The 19237-nt window shown below is 47.8% G+C and overlaps 1 protein-coding gene across 4 annotated transcripts in view; it reads right to left on the reverse strand.

Annotated features, from left to right (window-relative positions):
• Positions 1–19237, reverse strand: part of NBN (nibrin) — a 48581-nt gene that overhangs the window by 15006 nt on the left and 14338 nt on the right. For all 4 annotated transcript variants that reach the window (XM_008158869.3, XM_054708436.1, XM_054708435.1 and 1 more), the window contains exons 8-13: positions 16995–17092; positions 14657–14786; positions 13659–13934; positions 11720–12161; positions 3169–3240; positions 1412–1567 (exon numbers count right to left, since the gene is read on the reverse strand). In XM_008158869.3, the coding sequence (XP_008157091.2) occupies positions 1412–1567; positions 3169–3240; positions 11720–12161; positions 13659–13934; positions 14657–14786; positions 16995–17092 (1174 nt within the window). The remainder of the gene's footprint in view (positions 1–1411; positions 1568–3168; positions 3241–11719; positions 12162–13658; positions 13935–14656; positions 14787–16994; positions 17093–19237) is intronic.

Below are 19237 nucleotides of genomic sequence, written 5' to 3' on the forward strand. Positions count from 1 at the left end.
GCTCTCCCCGGCTGTGGGCGGGAAGGTAAGGGAGCTCTGGATGGAGACCCCCATCTTCCACTCTATGCAGAAGTTCTTCCTCTTAAATGGAGGTCAGACCCTGTGGAGCTGTCAGAGTGGGCAGACCACTCCTTTATTTGGGAAATGTTATTAGCAGCTGCCACTGGAGAGACAAAGTCCAATACCTCACGGTCACAGTAAGCATCACACAGATCCCGCTCCAGAGAAACCGTTTTCAGAGAAACTGCCTTGAAATGATTACTACAGCATTCTCATCAACCGCATGAGCAAGAGCTGTCACAGCAGGTTCACAGAGGAGCCAGATAGCCCAGAGCAGACAGCAAAGAACACAGACAACCTCATGGACAAAATAATGATCTAATCGTTCCTAAAAGAGGAGGCACTCAGGTCTGATAGTAACAATGAGGGTATCCTATATAATAAAAGCCTAATATGTTAAGTATCCGGTTGTCCGTTCAACCAATCAAAGTGTAATATGCTAATGATATGCTAAGGCCACTCAATCGCTCGCTATGACGTGCACTGACCACCAGGGGGCAGACACTCTAACTGGTAGGTTAGCTTACTGCTTGGGTCCGGCCGATTGGATTGGGACTGAGCGAAATGGGCTGGAAATACCCTGGAGCCCGCCCGCGGTCCCTCCCCGGCTGGCCAACCTCCCACATCCCTCCCCGGCCCCGATCATGCACCAGCGGGGTCCCTCAGTCTGGCCTGCGCCCTCTTGCAATCGGGGGCCCCGCAGGGGATGTCAGAGAGTCGGTTTCGGCCTGATCCCACAGGCCAGGCCAAGGGACCCCACTGGTGCATGAATTCATGCACCGGGCCTCTAGTGTATTTATAATTTTACTTTATATATGCATCCTATTTAATAAAGAGCTAATATGCAAATGGTCATCACACTTTCGCGCCCTCGCGCAGGGGCTGGGAGACGTGAGGCCACGCCCCCTGCCTGGCGGGGCTTGACGGGGACCTGAGGCTGCGCCCCCCCCCCACCTGCACGGCAGGGCCTCATTTTCTTACTGAATTTGCTGTTATTTTCCACAAACCTGCTATCTTCATAAAGTCCTGGGTTACAGAATCCTTTCGAGTAGTCACCGATCAGCATGAGAACTGAGAGGACCCGGCAGCAGCCAGACGCCCGCTGGGGAGGGGCGGGGCGAGGGGACAGGGAACGCACTGTGAGGAATCCAGTCTCAGTGAGGCTTGTTGCGGTTTAGGTGTTCCATGCGCTAACTGTCTTACCTGTCAGCTCATGCCTTACCTGTCTTAGGCCAGAGAAAGAGCACCAGATTCCAACTCGAACTGCTTTACTACTGGTTAGCATCAGTAGTAGTTCTAAAACCACTTGACACACTGCCCTCTGGTGATTTTTTAGTGAAGGAACACGTACCTTTCTGAATTTCTTGAAATTCTTCAATGGACCAGGATCACCCTTGACACTGGGGGCATTTCTGGAGGCAAAGCCACTCACCACCAGGGACCTGAACTCCGTCAGCAACACCTTCCTCAGAGGCATCTCATCAATACTCTGGGGCCTGTCATTGTTCTTACACGGGGTAAGTGGATGGGTAAGAAATAGGAAAAGGAAAATTATTTGTCATTGGGGATCTCAATTTAAAAAGTCCAAATAGCTGAATAAACAGTTAAAAAGGTTTATTTCTGGCATCAGAACTTGGTATTTGGAATCAAATCATATCTATTTCAAAACCAGGAAAGTATTTATCCAAGCACTCTATAACTTTAGAAACATTTATAACATGCTAATCTATGACAGAGGGCATGTGGCATTCTAAAAACTTAGTATTTCAAATTTAGTAGCCTATTTTAATAAATATCATCTCAATAAACAATTTATCTTCTTATACATATTTTCTTGGCAAGAAATCTTAGTACTGTTTGCTTTTCATTAAAACCATACTCTAGACTAGCCAGCATGGCTCAGTGCTTGAGCGTCAACCTATGAACCAGGAGGTCACGGTTCGATTCCCCATTAAGGCACATGCCTGGATTGCAGGTTCAATTCCCAGTGTGGGGCGTGCAGGAGGCAGCCAAGTAATGATTCTTTCTTATCACTGATGTTTCTCTGTCTCTCCCCCTCTCTGAAATCAATAAAAATACATTTAAAAAATAAAAACAAATAAAACCATATTCCAAGATTAGTATACAATCCATTCCACAAGTTCTTATCTATTATATTTAAGTTGTCTTGGATTTTCAGTAATTTTTATTTTTTATTATTTTTGGCACCTCAGAAAAATCATTAATTCTGGACACACTACCTTCTGAAATGAAAGACCCTTTTTCATTCGGGATTAACAGTTACTAAAACCAGCCTGGAAACTCCCTCCTGGCCAACTGAGATTTTCCACATCATCTGTTATTAACTAACAGCCACACATCCACATTGCTACAGCTGCCCAGGCCCAAGTCTCCATTTTTATTATTTTTGTTGTTTTTAATCCTCACCCGGGGATATTTTCCCCTTGATTTTCAGAGAGAGTGGAAAGAGAGAAAAAGAGAGAGGGAAACACTGATGTGAAAGAAACACATCAACTGGTTGCTTCCAACATGCCCCTGACCAGGGCCCGGGCCGGGGAGGAACCAGAATAGAACCCAGGACCTTTGGTCCACAGGCCGACACTCTATCCACTGAGCCAAACCAGTTAGGGCCATGTCTCAGTTTTTAAACTGCTTTGTATATTTTCACAAGGAAGTTAAAGGACTAAGATAAAGACAGGGAGAGAAGACAAATGGGAAACAACAAGAAAAAAGGTTCATTGGAGAGTGACAGATTGCAATCAGGAGCCCGAATAAAGCAACGGCCTCATACTTTGCTGGTGTGGTTCAGAGTTTAGAAAAATTTCACATCCTTACTCTACTTTATAGAAACAACAGCCCTGTTAAAGTGTCATGTGGTTTTATAAATGAAAGACCTGAGATCACAATCTATGGAATAGAGGGCAGGGATGGCCACACTGGTCGCTGTAGGAAGGTCACAATATGATCCACCCTCTCCAGAGGAGGCACAGTATGAGACCAAAGTGCAGAAAGAGAATCAGTTCTGAGAATATGCACTGACAGATAAATGACGAGAAGATAGTCCCATAGAAGTCAAACCTTTAGAAAAAGTAAATAAAGTTTCCTCACAGATGGCTCTTCTTTAGTTGATGGCAGTGATTCTTTCTTGGTCTCACATTTCTTCCCAATTTCATTTTCTTGCTAAAAATGAAAGTATATACATTATTCAAAGAAGTTATAAAATGGTACCTTTCTGAGAACCTCAGCAATATTCATGCTCCTGACCAGTTATCTGACTTTCAAGTATCTTTCCTAGAGAAACTATGAGATGAGAATAGGAATACACATATATGTGGAAAATCTACTGTAGTATGAGTTAGTCATAAGAGCAAAGAGCTGGAAGCAATCTAAGTTCAGGTAAGCTATGCATGTAAGGGACATTTAATATGAGAAATGGGCCCCAGCTGGTTTTGCTCAGTGGTTGGAGTGTCGGTCTGAGGACTGTTGGAGTGCTGTGGGAGGCAACCAATTGATGTGTCTCTCTCACATTGCTGTTTCTCTCTCTCTGTCTCTCCCCCTCCCTTCCACTCTTTCTAATAATCAATGGAAAAAATATCCTCACATGAGGATTAACAAAAATATATATTTATATGAGGAATGGTCATAATATGCTATCTAATAAAAGAGTAATATGCAAATTGACCGTACACCTGCCACACCAACAAGTCATGCCCACCAGCCAATCAGGAGTGAGTATGCAAATTAACCCAACCAAGATGGCTGTGGCCACGGAGTGAGCAGGAGGCTTGGGTTTCCCCAGCAATGGAGGAAGCCAAGCTTTCCACACACCGTGACTGGTCCTGGACTCCACTCAAGGCTACAAAGTTTCGATTATAGAAGATAAATAAATCCCAACAAAAATGGCTGCGGCCACGGAGCAAGCAGGAGGCTTGGCTCAGCTCAAGGCTACAAAGTTTCAATTATAGAAGACAAATAAATCCCAGATACCAGGGCCTCCACTTGGGTTGCTGGGGGGTGTGGCCGGCCTGCAAACCACCACAGGCTCCTTGCCCAGGCCGCCCCACACCCCAAGGGAACCCCCACCCTGATCCGGGGCACTCTTCAGGGCAAACCAGCTGGCCCCAACCCGAGCACTAGGCCTCTATCCTATCTAATAAAAGAGCAATATGCAAATTGACCATCACTCCAACACACAAGATTGCTGCCCCCATGTGGACACAAGATGGCTGCCACAAGATGGCCAGCAGGGAATGGCAGTTGGGAGGGACCAGGCCTGCAAGGAAGGGCAGTTGTGGGCAATCAGGAGGGACCAGGCCTGCAAGGGAGGGCAGTTGGAGGTGATCAAGCCTGCAGGGGAGGGACACAGGCTGGCAGGGGAGCAGTTAGGCATCAATCAGGCTGGCAGGGGAGTGGTTAGGGGGTGATCAGGTTGGCAGGCAGAAGTGGTTAGGGGCAATCAGGAAGGCAAGCAGGTGAGCAGTTGGGAGCCAGCAGTCCTGGATTGTGAGAGGGATGTCTGACTGCCCGTTTAGGCCCGATCCCGGTAGGATTGGGCTAAATGGGCAGTCGGACATCCCTCGAGGGGTCCCAGATTGGAGAGGGTGCAGGCTGGGCTGAGGGACACCCTCCGCCCCCGTACATGAATTTCGTGCACCGGGCCTCTAGTAAGTGCATAAAATGCTATAAATATCATCAGTAGATGATTAACAGTAGATTTCAAGTTTGCAACATATGGTTTAAAAGAGGAAACACCAAAATATTAACTACAGTTATCTGCAGACAGTAGGGTTTATCAACTAATTGTCATTATGTTTATTTTCCATATTTCTACATTACATATTACTTTGTTAAAAATAAAAGCAAACACTTTTAAGGGAATCTATCTAAATTTACATTTAGAATTAAATTTTAAATCATCCGTAATCCAAAAAGGAAGAAAGTTACTTTAATTATTCGAGTGTTTATCTGTAATAAACTGGAGACTGCCTTGTACATAATCACACTCTCTTCACAGTCATGTATCCAGACTGTTCTGGAGAAAAGCGTCTTACACAGATGGCGTCTAATGCCGCAGGGAAACTGCGGTCCCTCGGAGACAATGGAGGGGCACACCAACGATTCAGTAATCAAATTCAGGAAAATTTTAATAAGGAAGTTGGAAAGGACAGAAAAACAAATGTACTCTGTGCTTGCTTAGGGGCTAAAGAATGTTAATGTATTTACCCACAGCCCATAGTGAGATCAGTTTCACACTCCCAGCCCACCACGCGTGTCTCCTGCGTGCTCGCACACAGCGCCCCTGGGAAGCTGTCTGTCAGGAAACATGTCCCCCCCACACCTCCTCCCCATCGTGCCCACTCCTTCAAATGGCTCACCCTCTCAAACAGTTCTTATCTCCTACCTCTGAGAATCAAACAACCCACCCAGACATCCGGACTTATCCCAGCAGGGAGACCTGTGTTTGTCCCGTTTGTCAAAACCTAGGGAAAGGACCTTGCTAGTTACTGAACACCTCCTTGCGTCAGTGTCCTAACCTGGCCCACCACACAGGCCGCCCAGGGCAGGGCTGCAGAAACCAGGGCTGTCCAGGCGGGCGCGGCGGGGGGGGGGGGGGGGAGAGGGGACGAGGCGGGGCTCACCCTGGGCTTTGGAAGGTGCTACAGCTACAGGAGAGGAGGAAAGCCTAATTTACAACAGGAGGTGGGAAGAGGAGAAGGAGACATGTGAAGACAGTGGGTGCCAGGTCCTGCTGGCATCCTATGGAGGCTGGGAGATGGAGAGAAAGGCCTAGACTTGGGCGGCCATTTACATCAGAATAAGCCCCCAGCAGGAGGATCTAGCCCGCAGCTTTCTACCTCAGCTTACAGAAAACCTCACAGACAGGCTCCAGTCCACATCTAAATCCCCAAATAGGAAAATGGCAGTTCTACCATCAACACAGCTTAGAAACGGCCTTTCTGAAATAGAACTAAAGAATCCAATGTCAACGAGAAGTATCACATTTTTTGCCTTCTTAAAACTGCAAAAAGCTTTTAAATGGAAGGATTAAGGAATACTTTTTCTGATAATTACTTCTGTAGCTAGAAATATTAAGTGCAATTCCTTTAATCCATGAGCATCCTCAAGTACTTCCCGACATTTTAAATTCTTAAAAATGACAAAACTAAGAGAATTAAGAATGACCACACACTGTCTGAGTAAGACTGATGGACTGCAGCCGTGCCAGACGTTACACTCGGAGATCTCTCCATACAGTTCCTCCCAACAGCGCGTGAACCAGCATTCCTCTCAAAATAAAAAAGGTTTTAAAAATTACCTCACATTAAAAGTAAAAACACTTTTGTGACAAGATTTTCACTAAAAAATTACAATGTCAAAATACAGTGATTTAACTTTTAAAATATCCAAAGGTATGCCACAAATTGCTATGCACTCTCCAAAAGTCTATACACATATTTATGTTGTACTGTATTTTTATTCAGAATGTCATGAATTCTCAAGTAGTAAAATAAAGACAATAAAATCATGCTACTGAATTATAGAGCAAAATTAAATAATATCCTCTGACAACGTGACAGCATGTAAACTTTGGCATTTAAATATATTTTTAGATTTCAGAGAGAAGAAGGGAGAGGGAGAGAGAGAGATAGAAACATCAATGATGAGAATCATTGATCAACTGCCTCCTGCACACCCGCTACTGGGAATGGAGCCCAAAACCCAGGCATGTGCCCTGACTGGGAATTGAACCATGACCTGCTGGTTCATGTGTTGACGCTCAATCACTGGGCCACACCAGCCGGGCTAACCCTTGGCATTTAAATGGAAGATCTTTTCAGGTGCACAAAGGCCTTGTCTAAAGGTCCCGGCATCACGGGGTCTCTGCGCACTTCCTGTCTCTCTCAGCCCGGGCGCCAGGAGCCCGGGAGAACGTGCAGTCCGAGCAGACATTCAGGAACATTAATCAGCAGCCACACAGGATGGACCAAAGTTCTCTGATGAGACCACAACCACTGCCAGACACGGCTGTGACCACTGTGAGCAGAGGATCAATCTGGGAGAGAACTACAAAAAAAAAGCCTATTAATAAAAAAAGATTAACATGTAATTGGACAAGAGAGAAAGAAAATAAAAACATATCATAAAAAATTAGAAATAAGTACAGGAGGAAAGGGTTTAAAGCAAATGCATTTCCAAAGGTGTGGCAACAGGAACAGAACTGGGACCTAACTTTCTAAAGACTGAACTCTCATAACATGAAGAGGCCGGGACAGAGGCTCTGGAACAGGCCGAGCTAGCGTGACGATGGCATTCACAAGGCAAGCAGAAGACACGTGTCTGCATGGAGGTGGACGGGGCCGCGTGGGGCTCGGTCAGGACATCATCCTGCGTGGCACCGCCTGCCACATTAAGCTAATTGAGCTCTCCACGGCCGTGGCAACTGCGCCACCGGGGACCACGTGGCTCAGTTAACCTCCTGGTGAAGGAACAGCTGATCCTCACTCTGCCAATAATGGAGCCCTCGGTCTGAAGTTCTCCATCCGGCGAGAGGGTATCTCGTGTCCATTCTCCTTCCTCACAAGGACGAGTGCGTTGGGACGGCCACGTGACAAGTTTAAAGCATCTCCCAGACTCTCTTGGAGACTGGGAGCGAAGGACGGATGGGGAGTGGCACAGGCCATGGCTAATTCTGGCCAATAGCCAAGCCTCAAGTGAGTTTTCTGGGGAAGCCCCTTAGAAAGTGAAAGAACTCAACTGGAAAGGCCTCCTGCCGTCTCTCCCCGCGCCTCCCCCTGGAACATCGCTCTGGGCTACAGGGGGGTCTGTAACCTCAGAGGCTCAAAGCCGTGGTGGCTGCAGGGGCCACGCTCAGAGCAGGCAGGCAGGCTCCTGGGAGCTGCCAAGCCGCGTTGCTTGCCTTCTCCGGGCTTCTTCTATAGGAAAGGAACAACCATGTCTTACTTAAGCCACTATTTTAGAGTTTTTAAGACCACAGAGGAATCCTGCCTCTTACAGTGAGGGCACGTTTTCTGGGGAAAAACTGGCCTCCCTATATCAGGGCCTCTGAGGCTCTGGTCTAGGAGCCACAGTTAAAAGCTCACAGGCCCTGGCCGGTTTGGCTCAGCCTGCAGACTGAAGGGTCCCGGGTTCGATTCTGGTCATGGGCATATGGCTGGGTTGCGGGCTCGATCCCCAGTGGGGGGCATGTGGGAGACAGCCAATCTGATTCTTCCTCATCATTGGTGTTTCCATCTCTCTCTCCCTTTCCCTTCCTCTCTGAAATCAATAAAAATATATTTTAAAAAATAATAAAAATATAAGAAGTCCACCAGGTGCTTCTTGCAGCTGCAGTCTACTCCACACAGGGCACCTGCATTCACGCCCAGGAAGTACATGAGGGCTCCCTCCTTCATGGGAAGGTGCCAATGTATAGGCTAAATAAGACATATACTTTTTTCTTTCAATAGTAGTCATTAATTTATACAGTGCTGGTTACACACCAGGTTCTCAACAACAATTGCACTCCCAATCTCTTACGCCTCATCCTTTTACAAAGTCCTGTCTTCACCCCGTAGCCAATTATGAGGGATGACCACACACGGCCATGAATGAGACCGGAGCTAACAGGCCTGGGGGGGGGAGGGGAGATGAGAATATTAAACTTTGATTTCATGAGGTCTGTGGTCTCACCTAATGAGCTCACTTGTCTACTTTCTGATGCATAAAATAGGGAGGAAGATGGAGATTTTTCTTAGACCAAAGTAGGCAAGACAATGATCAACATGCATGAAAACAGGACATTAAAGATCAAAATGAAAAAGAAATTCCTAGTGATGTGATACGTGTTTTATCCTAAATCTGTATGTAGAGTTGAGAAAATGGCAGCCAAAGAGGCAGACCTTCATGCGCCTCTTCCCAGGGCCAGAGTAGAAATAAATGACAGAGACTAAAAAAAATAAAATAAAATAACAATACAAAAGATCAATAAAACCAAGAGCTGGTTCTTCGAAAAGATAAACAAGACTGATGAACCATTAGCCAGATTCATCAAGAAACAAAGAGAGAGGACCCAAATAAACAAAATCAGAAACGAAGGCGAGAAGTAACAACTGTCCCCACAGAAATACAAAAGGATCGTAAAAAAAAATATTATGAACAACTACATTTCAACAAGCTGGACAACATGGATGTGGATTAGTAGAATCAACATCATTAAAACGTCCATACTACCAAAGCAATCAACAGATTCAATGCACTCCTTATTAAATACCAACAGCATACTGCACAGATCTAGAACACCCCAAAAATTTATATGGAACCTAAAAAAACAACACTCAAATAGCTACAGCAATCTTGAAAAAGAATGAAGTTGAAGGAATCACAATACCAGATTTCAACTTATACTACAAAGCCACTGTGCTCAAAACAGCCTGTTACTGGCATAAGAACAGGTATATAGATCAATGGAACAGAGACCCCAGAAATCGACCCAACCAATAACCCTCAATTAATATTTGACAGAGGAGGCAAGAGCAACAATGGAGTATAGATAGTCTCTTCAATAAATGGTGTTGGGAAAATTGGACAGACACATGCAAAAATATGAAACTAGATCACCAACTTACACCATACACAAGAATAAACTCAAAATCGATAAAAGACTTAAATGTAAGTCAGGGAACCATAAACGTTAGGAGAAACCATAAGCAGTCAAATCTCAGACATCTCTCAAAGCAATATGTTTGCAGACACATCTCCTAGGGCAGTGGTCAGCAAACTGCGGCTCGAAAGCCACATGCGGCTCTTTGGCCCCGTGAGTGTTCTAACGCCACTTCTTCAAAATAGACTTGCCCAGGCCGAAAACCGACTTCTGCGCATGGGCCATGAAGTTTCAATCACACTGTATGTGCGCGCCTGCACATGGTATTTTGTGGAAGAGCCACACTCAAGGGGCCAAAGAGCCGCATGTGGTTCGTGAGCCGCGGTTTGCCGACCACTGGGCTAGGACAATGGAAACTAAGGAGAAAAGAAACAAATGGGACTACATCAAAATAAAAAGCTTCTGCACAGCAAAAGAAATCATCAACAAAATGAAAAGGGAGCCCACTGCGTGGGAGAACATATTTGACAATGATAAATCTGATAAAGGGTTAATATCCAAAATATATAAGGAACTCGTACAACTTAACAAAAGGAAGACAAACAATCCAATTAAAAAATGGGCAAAGGACCTAAATAGACATTTCTCCAAAGTGGACATATAGATGGCCAAGAGACATATGAAAAAATCCTCAAATTCACTGATCATCAGAGAGATGCAAATTAAAATGATAATGAGGGCCGAAACCGGATTGGCTCAGTGGATAGAGCGTCGGCCTGCGGACTTAAAGGTCCCAGGTTCGATTCCGGTCAAGGGCATGTACCTTGGCTGCGGGCACGTCCCCAGTAGGGGGTGTGCAGGAGGCAGCTTGTCGATGTTTCTCTCTCATCGATGTTTCTAGCTCTCTATCCCTCTCCCTTCCTCTCTGTAAAAAATCAATAAAATATATTTTTAAAAAAATTAAAAATGGAACTGCCATTTGAGCCAGTGATCCCATTTCTATGAATATATCCTAAGAAACCCAAAACACCAATCAGATAGAATATATTAAGCAGCACGATTTACAATAGCTAAGATCTGGAAACAGCCCAAGTGCCCATCAGTAGACGACTGGATGAAAAAGCTGTGGTACATTTGCACCATGGAATACTATGCAGCTGTAAAAAAAAAAAGATCTCTTACCCTCTGAGACAGCATGGAGAGACCTGGAGAGCTTTATGCTAAGTGAAATAAGCCAGTCAGAGAAAGACAAGTATCACATGATCGCACTCATGTGGAATGTAATGAACAAAATAAACTGAAGAACAAAGTAGACCCAGAGACATAGAAGCATGGAACAGACTGACAAATCTCAGAGGGAAGGCGGGGATGGGGGTGTGGGTGGGAGAGATTAACTGGGGAATTTACGCATATACTAGAGGCCTGATGCATGAAAGTCGTGCAAAGGGCTCAGCCCCCTGCTGCCGCGGCTTTGTCTGGAAGGACGCCCAGTCTAATTAGCATACCATGCTTTTATTACTGTAGATTATTATTGTAGATGCACAGCCCATGGACACAGACCATATGTGGTGAAGGTGTGGGAGGGGTGGGCACAGGGTGGAGGGGGTCAATTGGGAAAAAAAAGGTACATCTATAATACTTTCAACAATAAAGAGAAATTAAAAAAATAATTAAATAAAAGTAAAGGAAAAAATGTATTTAGTAGATACTCTGTTTCACTTTCTTTATCTTCCTGTCTTCATTTCCTCTATTAAGGTATCTCCTATACTTACATTCATGGCCAAATGTCTGATATAAAAGTACTTCCTAGAAATCTATTAAACAATCATGAATAACAGTTTTATTTGCTGTCATTTATTATATACTGTCAGAGTCACTGTATTTTTAACATCTACTTTATCAACCATAAATTCTTATACTTAATACAGGTGCTGAAGATAGTTATTTTTCAAGGAAACATAACGGATGCTCATACTGTCAATACAAGTATCAAAAACAAACACTTTTTCACATTCTAAGGTTCTATTTGCAGTATTTTTCATTAAAAATGTTACTTACAGATGGCGTGTGACTCTGTGGCACGGCTCGGTCATCAGGAGAGCCATTTGTTTCTGCATCCAGCCTCGGCACCTTTCTGCTGTGGACAGCTCCCTCTGGTGCCGGCACTGGCACCTCCGTGTCTAGCTCTGGCTTTGTGTCCTTGAGTAACTCTTCCAGCACTTCATTTTCTATGGCTAAATCATCCATCTTCCTTTTTTCTGGTCTTAGTTTCTCTGCAGAAAGAGGTTTACTGGCAGAAGTTTTCCAAGTGGACTTGGACTCTGTGTATGTGAAGAAGCCGCCTGGATCCTCCCCCACGGGCCCCCTCTGCGGCGCAGGCTGCCCGCCGCGTGCCCACAGTGAGGGTGTGGCAGGCTGTGTGGGTTCCAGGAGAGAACAAGACATTTCCATTCTTGCTGATTTAAATGAAGACGTTTCTTGATTTTCTTCATCCCTTTCCCTTAGATTTAAAAAAATAAAAGAAAAAAATAAAAACGGACCATGAGCACAGCTAAGTAATTTAATAGTCTGGCAATTTTCACCCCCTCACATTTAATTCACAATATTTTGGGTGTTATTAATTAACAGTATCCCTGGAAATAAGAACAGCATTCGAAAACAGTACATAATCCATATATACTCTACTGCTTTGAGAGGACGGACCACCATGTGGCTAAAACGGTGTGGCGAGCTCTATCTTTGCTGAAGTAGCAGCAGTTGACAAGTCAATGTGGAGAAAAGAACAAAAAATACAAAGGCCTTGTTGCCAGGAAGCAACACCTTGCGACCTAGGGAACCTGTGGGCAGGGAGACAGCACCCGGGAATAGAACCTGATGGGTTAATGAGAGGGAGTCGAGGAGCTAACCTACAACATTTACAGACGACCCCCGGCAAGTGCCACATGAGGTTTTCTAGCCAACGCTGCACTGCGTCCCCCGCCCCGGACACTGCGCCCACCGTGCACGGCGCGCAGAGCGCAGGCCCTGCTCTCCAGGAGGGGGCTGGGCTCCCGTTGGACTGAACAGTCAGGTGACCTGTCAGTCACTCCAGTCTCACCTCAGCATGCTGGACCAAGAGGTCTCTATAATAACAGAGTCTGAGCCAGAGAGCTAGCAACACACCCAGATGGAAAGGGAGGAGTTTACAAGACTGAAAGTAAGACCCAAACTACTGGTCTGGGGGAGGGGGCAGAGAGGAAAGCATCAAAGATTTTGATAAAGTTTGAACTAAAAAAAAACATACACATTCAGTCACAGGGGAGAAAAGTTTTCAGGACTAGCATTTGGGAAAACAGCAGGAAATTCCTGTGGAAAAGTGAAGCTTAAAGGATGGGTTAGGGCCAAATGCACTGACCATCTGTAACAGCATCATGGAACCTGCAGGCAGGTTACACAGAGGATAAGACGCAGTGAAAGGAAGGAAAATGCCTCAAAAAGGAGGCAAAGGGCCGCCGGTGAGAGAGGGAAAGAGCAGGACAGACGGCGGCCGCACAACCGAGAGGCGTGAGCAGAGGGCTCAGGGGCTGCGTGCCAGCAACAGCCATCGACGGCGCCGTGCCCGTGGTACTTCGAAGGACATCACAGCGAGATGAACTGTGCCGAGTCAGAACTGCCTCAGACAGAAACGGGGGAGCGCACCACCTCCTTTTCCGAGAAGTTTCTTCATAGCGAGAGGAAGAGCCAGCGTGAGGGAAGATTTAAGGAAGGAGATGGGACTCTTGAATCGAGGACCCGGAAGACACGGGAGGCAGGAGAAGCAGAGAGCACTGCTGGGAGGGAGTCAGGAGGGACCGCAGGCTGGAGGGCAAGCGCAGCCAAGGGCAGAGATGGCTAGGAGCAGACGGAAAAGGCGAGGTGAATCATCCAGAGCGCAGTGAGGGGGCAGTCCGGCCGAGCTGGCCACAGACTGGACCCCGCACCCCCCAGCAGTTTCTCAGACAGGGTGAGGGGAGCGGACCTCTTCCTGCGGTCTGGCTGGAAGTGGTTTCGGATGGAGCCGGTCTGCAGCTGCTGGGAAGCCCCACCTCCACCTCTGTTGACACCGGGGAGCTTCACTGGGGAGAGCTGATAGTCGGGGATCTCCGCCCTGACTGGAGCGTTTGGTCCCACAGAAGTGCGGTCAGAGCTCCTTTTGGGGGGTTCCTTCACAGGGAATGTCTCCGGTGAAGGCATTCTGAATTTCTGTTCCATTCTGGAGACTTCGATTTCTTCTGGCCTTTCGCTTAGATCCATGCTGTAGCAAAAGAAAAGAAAGCCAGACAATCATTTACAGCCATGCTCGCCAGAACAAGGCCTTCCATGGTACTGATGTAACAGCTTCACCACCGAGCCGCTGACAGCTGTTCTCTCCTGGGCCATCGACGCCCAGGACGGCCGGCCCCTCTCACCCTGCAGCGCACACCCACCCGTGTCCTCCTATGAACTAAACGTGGGGAGAAGCCTATGTAATTTTTGCTTGGTTTAAAACTTATAAATTACTTCCACGAAAAAAATTAATGAAAAGTGGAAAATCACAAGAAGACCAATCTCCTGTTATTCCGGTCACACAGCAGGCGGCAGAGCACGGGGACGGACTGACGTGGTGGAGTCCGCCAGAGGACAGTCTCTGCAGCAGAGCTCAGCTCTCGATGCCAGAAAAATGTATACCTCTCTCTCTTCCCCTCCCACCTCTCTCTCTCTCTCTCTCTCTCTCTCTCACATGCACACACACACACACACACACACACACACACACACTCTGCATGGCTGAATGAATATATATTGCCTTTGCTGTTCTTATTTCACAGAAAAACAAGTAAGCTGTCGTTCCAATTATTTTTTAAACACAGTTTCTCTTTAAAAAGCTGCATCTGGTCTGAATACTGAAACGTGACATCTTTCAGTGTGAACAGCTCATACGGATTATTCAGAATGAAACACGGTGTTCATTACTCAGATGAGACAGGGAAGCTTTACCACGTGTCTGCTCGCTCCGACGCCGAGTCGGCCACGCAGGTCACAGTGTTCCCGGGGGCGCTGGGCAGGAGCTCCTCTTTGACGGACAAGCCTTGGGAAAGGCTCGGCCCTGGGGTGGCTGTCCTGGGTCCTGTAATCACACACGTGAAAGGAGGACACAGCTGCTGGCCGCTCACCACGTTCCCTGCTCGTGCTGAGGGGAGTAAGCAGGCCGGACAGCACACTGTCTCCGGTCAGTGCAGCCAACAGGTACCTGACGAAATGGCCCCTCACCAGCCTGCGGCATCTGTGAGGAGCGTGTCTACACTACATCACGTTAGTGCTACATCGCATCCTTCAGGATAAGTTATCAACCTAAATAAAAATAACCAACTTAAATTCCAATTCAAATAATGCTTTAAGTCAACAGACAAAAAATTACATTTCTTCCCCACAGAAAGTGTATCCACCCTACTATCTACACAATCCACGTAAGTTTTATTTTTAGAAGATATATACTATTTGAAAAGAACACAAACAGTTTTAGACATTTGGCTACCACGATGACCATCATCTTAGTTGCTAGGACAGCAGCGTAACTCTGGGGCTGCTCACCTGCACACTCTCCGGAGCCCCGGCCCCACGCACCTGCCCAGCGGCTGTTACCTGTAACCCACTCGCCCAGCCGTGGGACCTGCAGCAGTGACTGTGCCAGAGTTTCCTGCTCTGTGAAATGGGGAAACTAGCACCCTTTCCTCAGAGCAAGATGAACCGGCCCGTGGACAGCACCGAGGAAATGCGTGGCGCACAGCAAGCGCTGTCCGTGCAGGGCAGTGTCTGCCTCCCGCCCTCCCGCCCCCACGCTGTCCCGTCAGAGCAGAGCAGGGCGGGTCTGCTCGCTCCTCTGCCTGCAGCCCAGAGCAGCGCAGACGTAGGGAATGTAAATGAGGTGATGGACCTGAGCGTTAACTGGAAACACTCCTCGGTGGCATTTACCAAGCACGGGAGCGAGGTGATCACTGCCAGCTCCTCGTGCCCCCGGGTTTGGAAACGTCACGCTCACTCCCAGTCCCCGTACGCGAAGCCTTCGGCCACTCTCCACGTGGCCTCCGCAGACGCTCACGGGCACTTCCTTCAACACACACATCCCCAAAGCTCATTTTCCTTGCACAGACGCTTGCAAAACATAATAATTATGGATGCTTATATAACCACTAAAAGAAACATTTATAGATGGAATCGAATGTCCAGAATAACTGACGTTTGTCAACAGTAAGGTTATTTGCAATGTTCTCCTTGCAAAGACACGAGAAGGCAGGGGTCTGCTCGGGTCTGCTCATGGCTTCACTCCCAGTGTTTACAACAATGAGAGGCACATAGCACCTGTTCCATAAACATTTCCTGAGTAAGTAAATGGGTGACTACAGAAGAAGGAAAGAAAGGAGAGGGAAGAAGACACGCACTCTCCCTGCCCCCCCAAATGGCTGTCTTCTGAAACTGTCAGTCAGACTATAAGTTCGTACAAGAAGTAATGCTTCCAATTACAAAGAAAAGAGAGCTCCTCAGGGGAATACACACAAAAACATCGAGGGTCCAAAGCAAGCAGAAAAGAATGAATGAATCACCGTAATGGCAACAGCTTATTTTCAAGAAAAGTAGGGGCTGTGTGGGAACTCCTCGGACAGGCAGCACTGAGCTATGCATGCCCCCTTCACCCAGAAATGGCACGAGCCCCCAGGGACTCACGCCAAGAACTGCAGGCTGTCCCCACAATGTACCCTGACTCTGCTCTTCCGCCTCTCCAGCTGCCACACAGCCCCTGGCCTGGCTCCCACCTGCCTCCACGGGGCTACCCCTCGGATCCCCACCCATCCTGGACGCCGAAATCCATTCTCCACACAGAGCGGCGGTGCTCAGGTCCTCCTCACTGGCACTCTGCTCCCCACATCCGTCCGTGTGGCCTCTTCTCGCCACACAGACGCCTGGCACCCCAGTGCTGCATCCTCAGCGAGACCCTGACCGCCACCCACAGCCCTCCCAGGCACTGCCGCTCCCCGGGGTCAGCTCCTCTTTGTGCTTGGCCTTCACAGGGCTTATCAGAAGAGCCTGAATCCCAACCTTCAGGATATAAAGTCACAGGAACAGGTAACTTTATTCATCCTGTACCTTCAGCACTTAGATAGTGCTCAGTATGCAGCTGACATATATATTTCTCAAATGACTACATGAGAAGGGGAGTTTTAAAAGACGTTGGAAATGGTCACTCCAGGTAAGTACCTAGGAATGTGCACACAGCCTGCCGTCAGTTACATCATAAACACACCTGCTGAAGCGTCAACAGAAGCGGTGCTTGGATTACCTGTACTGGGCTGGCCCTGAGGGTCACAGTAATTCTCTGTGGTCATGAAGATCACTGCCAATCCAATTTCTGCTTCAGGAATAGGTCTAAGACCCTGCCTATTAGAATAAAATGAGTTAAGTATGATAATATATTCCAACTAACCAATTTATGAACATGATGTCAAACTGAAACTCTCCCCTTCCACCAGAGGCCCAGCATGTAACGTATGGAGAGAATTTCACACGGAGGCTGCTCCCCATGAGGGAGCTACCCCGGCAAGCCCACCATGTTCACTAACGCAGGTCTGGGGTAAAGAATGTAGATCCTTCAGTTCTAAATTGTATAACGTTCAGAATAAGAAAAACAGTTAACACCCAGATGAAGCAATAAGAAAGATTTTTATAAGTAAACCTATGATTACTGAAATCCTAAGAGAAAACAGAAAAGAGAGAAAGCAGTAGGGAGAAGGGGAAGGAGGGAGAGAAGCACAAAGAACTATGGATAAGCTGATGGGTGCTATGATTTAACGTGCAGGGGAGCACAGTTGAGGGGGACCAGGCCTGCAGGGGAGGGCAGTTGGGGGAGACCAAGCCAGCAGGGGAGGGCAGTTAGGAGGGACCAGGCCTGCAGGGGAGGGCAGTGTGTGTGTGTGGGGGGGACCAGGCCTGCAGGGAAGGACAGTTGGGGGGGACGCAGGCCTGCAGGGGAGGGCAGTTGGGGGGGATCAGGTCTGTAGGGGAGGACAGCTGGAGGGGACCCAGGCCTGCAGGGGAGGGCAGTTGGGGGGGGGGGGGAACCAGGCCTGCAGGGAAGGACAGTTGGGGGGGACCAGGCCCGCAGGGGAGGGCAGTTAGGGGCAATCAGGCCAGCAGGAGAGGTCAGTTGGGGGCGACCAGGCCTGCAGGGGAGGGCAGTTGGGAGGTGGGGGGGACCAGGCCAGCAGGGAGGGCAGTTAGGCGTGACCAGGCCAGCAGAGGAGGGCAGTTGGGGGAGACCAAGCCAGCAGGGGAGGGCAGTTGGGAGGGACCAGGCCTGCAGGGGAGGGCAGTTGGGAGGGACCAGGCCTGCAGGGGAGGGCAGTGTGGGGGGGGACGCAGGCCTGCAGGGGAGGGCAGTTGGGGATGGGGACCAGGCCTGCAGGGGAGGACAGTTGGTGGGGACTCAGGCCTGCATGGGAGGGCCGTTGGGGGGGGCGGGGACCAGGCCAGCAGGGAAGGGCAGTTGGGGGGGACCAGGCCTGCAGGGGAGAGCAGTTAGGGGCAATCAGGCCAGCAGGAGAGGTCAGTTGGGGGCGACCAGGCCTGCAAGGGAGGGGGGGGCAGTTAGGGGTGATCAGGCTGGCAGGGGAGGGCAGTTAGGGGCAATTGGGCCAGCCGTGGAACAGTTAGGGGTCGATCAGGCTGGCAGGGGAGTTGTTAGGGATGATCAGGCTGGCAGGCAGAAGCGCTTAGGGGCAATCAGGCAGAGGCAGGCGAGCAATTGGGAGCCAGCAGTCCTGGATTGTGAGAGGGATGTCCGACTGCCCAGTGGGATTGGGCCTAAACGGGCAGTCGGACATCCCTCAAGGGGTCCCAGATTGGAGAGGGTGCAGGCTGGGCTGAGGGACACCACCCCCGTGCATGAATTTCATGCTCCGGGCCTCTAGTATACTATAAAAATTAGTTATAACGATTGGTTATGTAAAATAAAAACATTTTTAAAACACATGTAATAACATTGCTATACAGACACTGCATCATCCTAGGAGGGAAACAGTGGCAGCACCTATTCAAGCCCATGGTGAGATACATGGGAGCCCTCCCCGTACAACATGCTTGGAGGCCCCAGAAGGCACACAGAGAGACAGGGAGAGGAAGGGATCAGAGACATGAGGATTAAAAAACGATAGAAATCTCATTATTTACAGATATGGTTTATACAAAAAATGACTATAGATGATTAGAAATACAAAGCAAGTCCAGCAAGGTGGTGAGCTAGAAGAACGGTGTCTAAATTTTGAGTTGAATTTCTATCCATCAACAGTAAACAACTAGAAAATATAATTAAAGAAATATATACTTATATTTCACCTACCACAGGTATATCTATCAGAATATATGTAATATCTAGGAAGACCTAATAAATGGTATTTAAGATCTCTACAGAGAAATGACAAAAACTGTTAATTCTCCCCAAATTGATTTGTGGTTTCAATAAAATTCCTAATCAAATTCCCAACAAGATTTGTGAAAAGCTGACTCTAAAGTGTATATGGAAGAGTA

The sequence above is a fragment of the Eptesicus fuscus genome, chromosome 19 (genome assembly GCF_027574615.1).
Source record: "Eptesicus fuscus isolate TK198812 chromosome 19, DD_ASM_mEF_20220401, whole genome shotgun sequence".
NCBI lineage: Eukaryota > Metazoa > Chordata > Mammalia > Chiroptera > Vespertilionidae > Eptesicus > Eptesicus fuscus.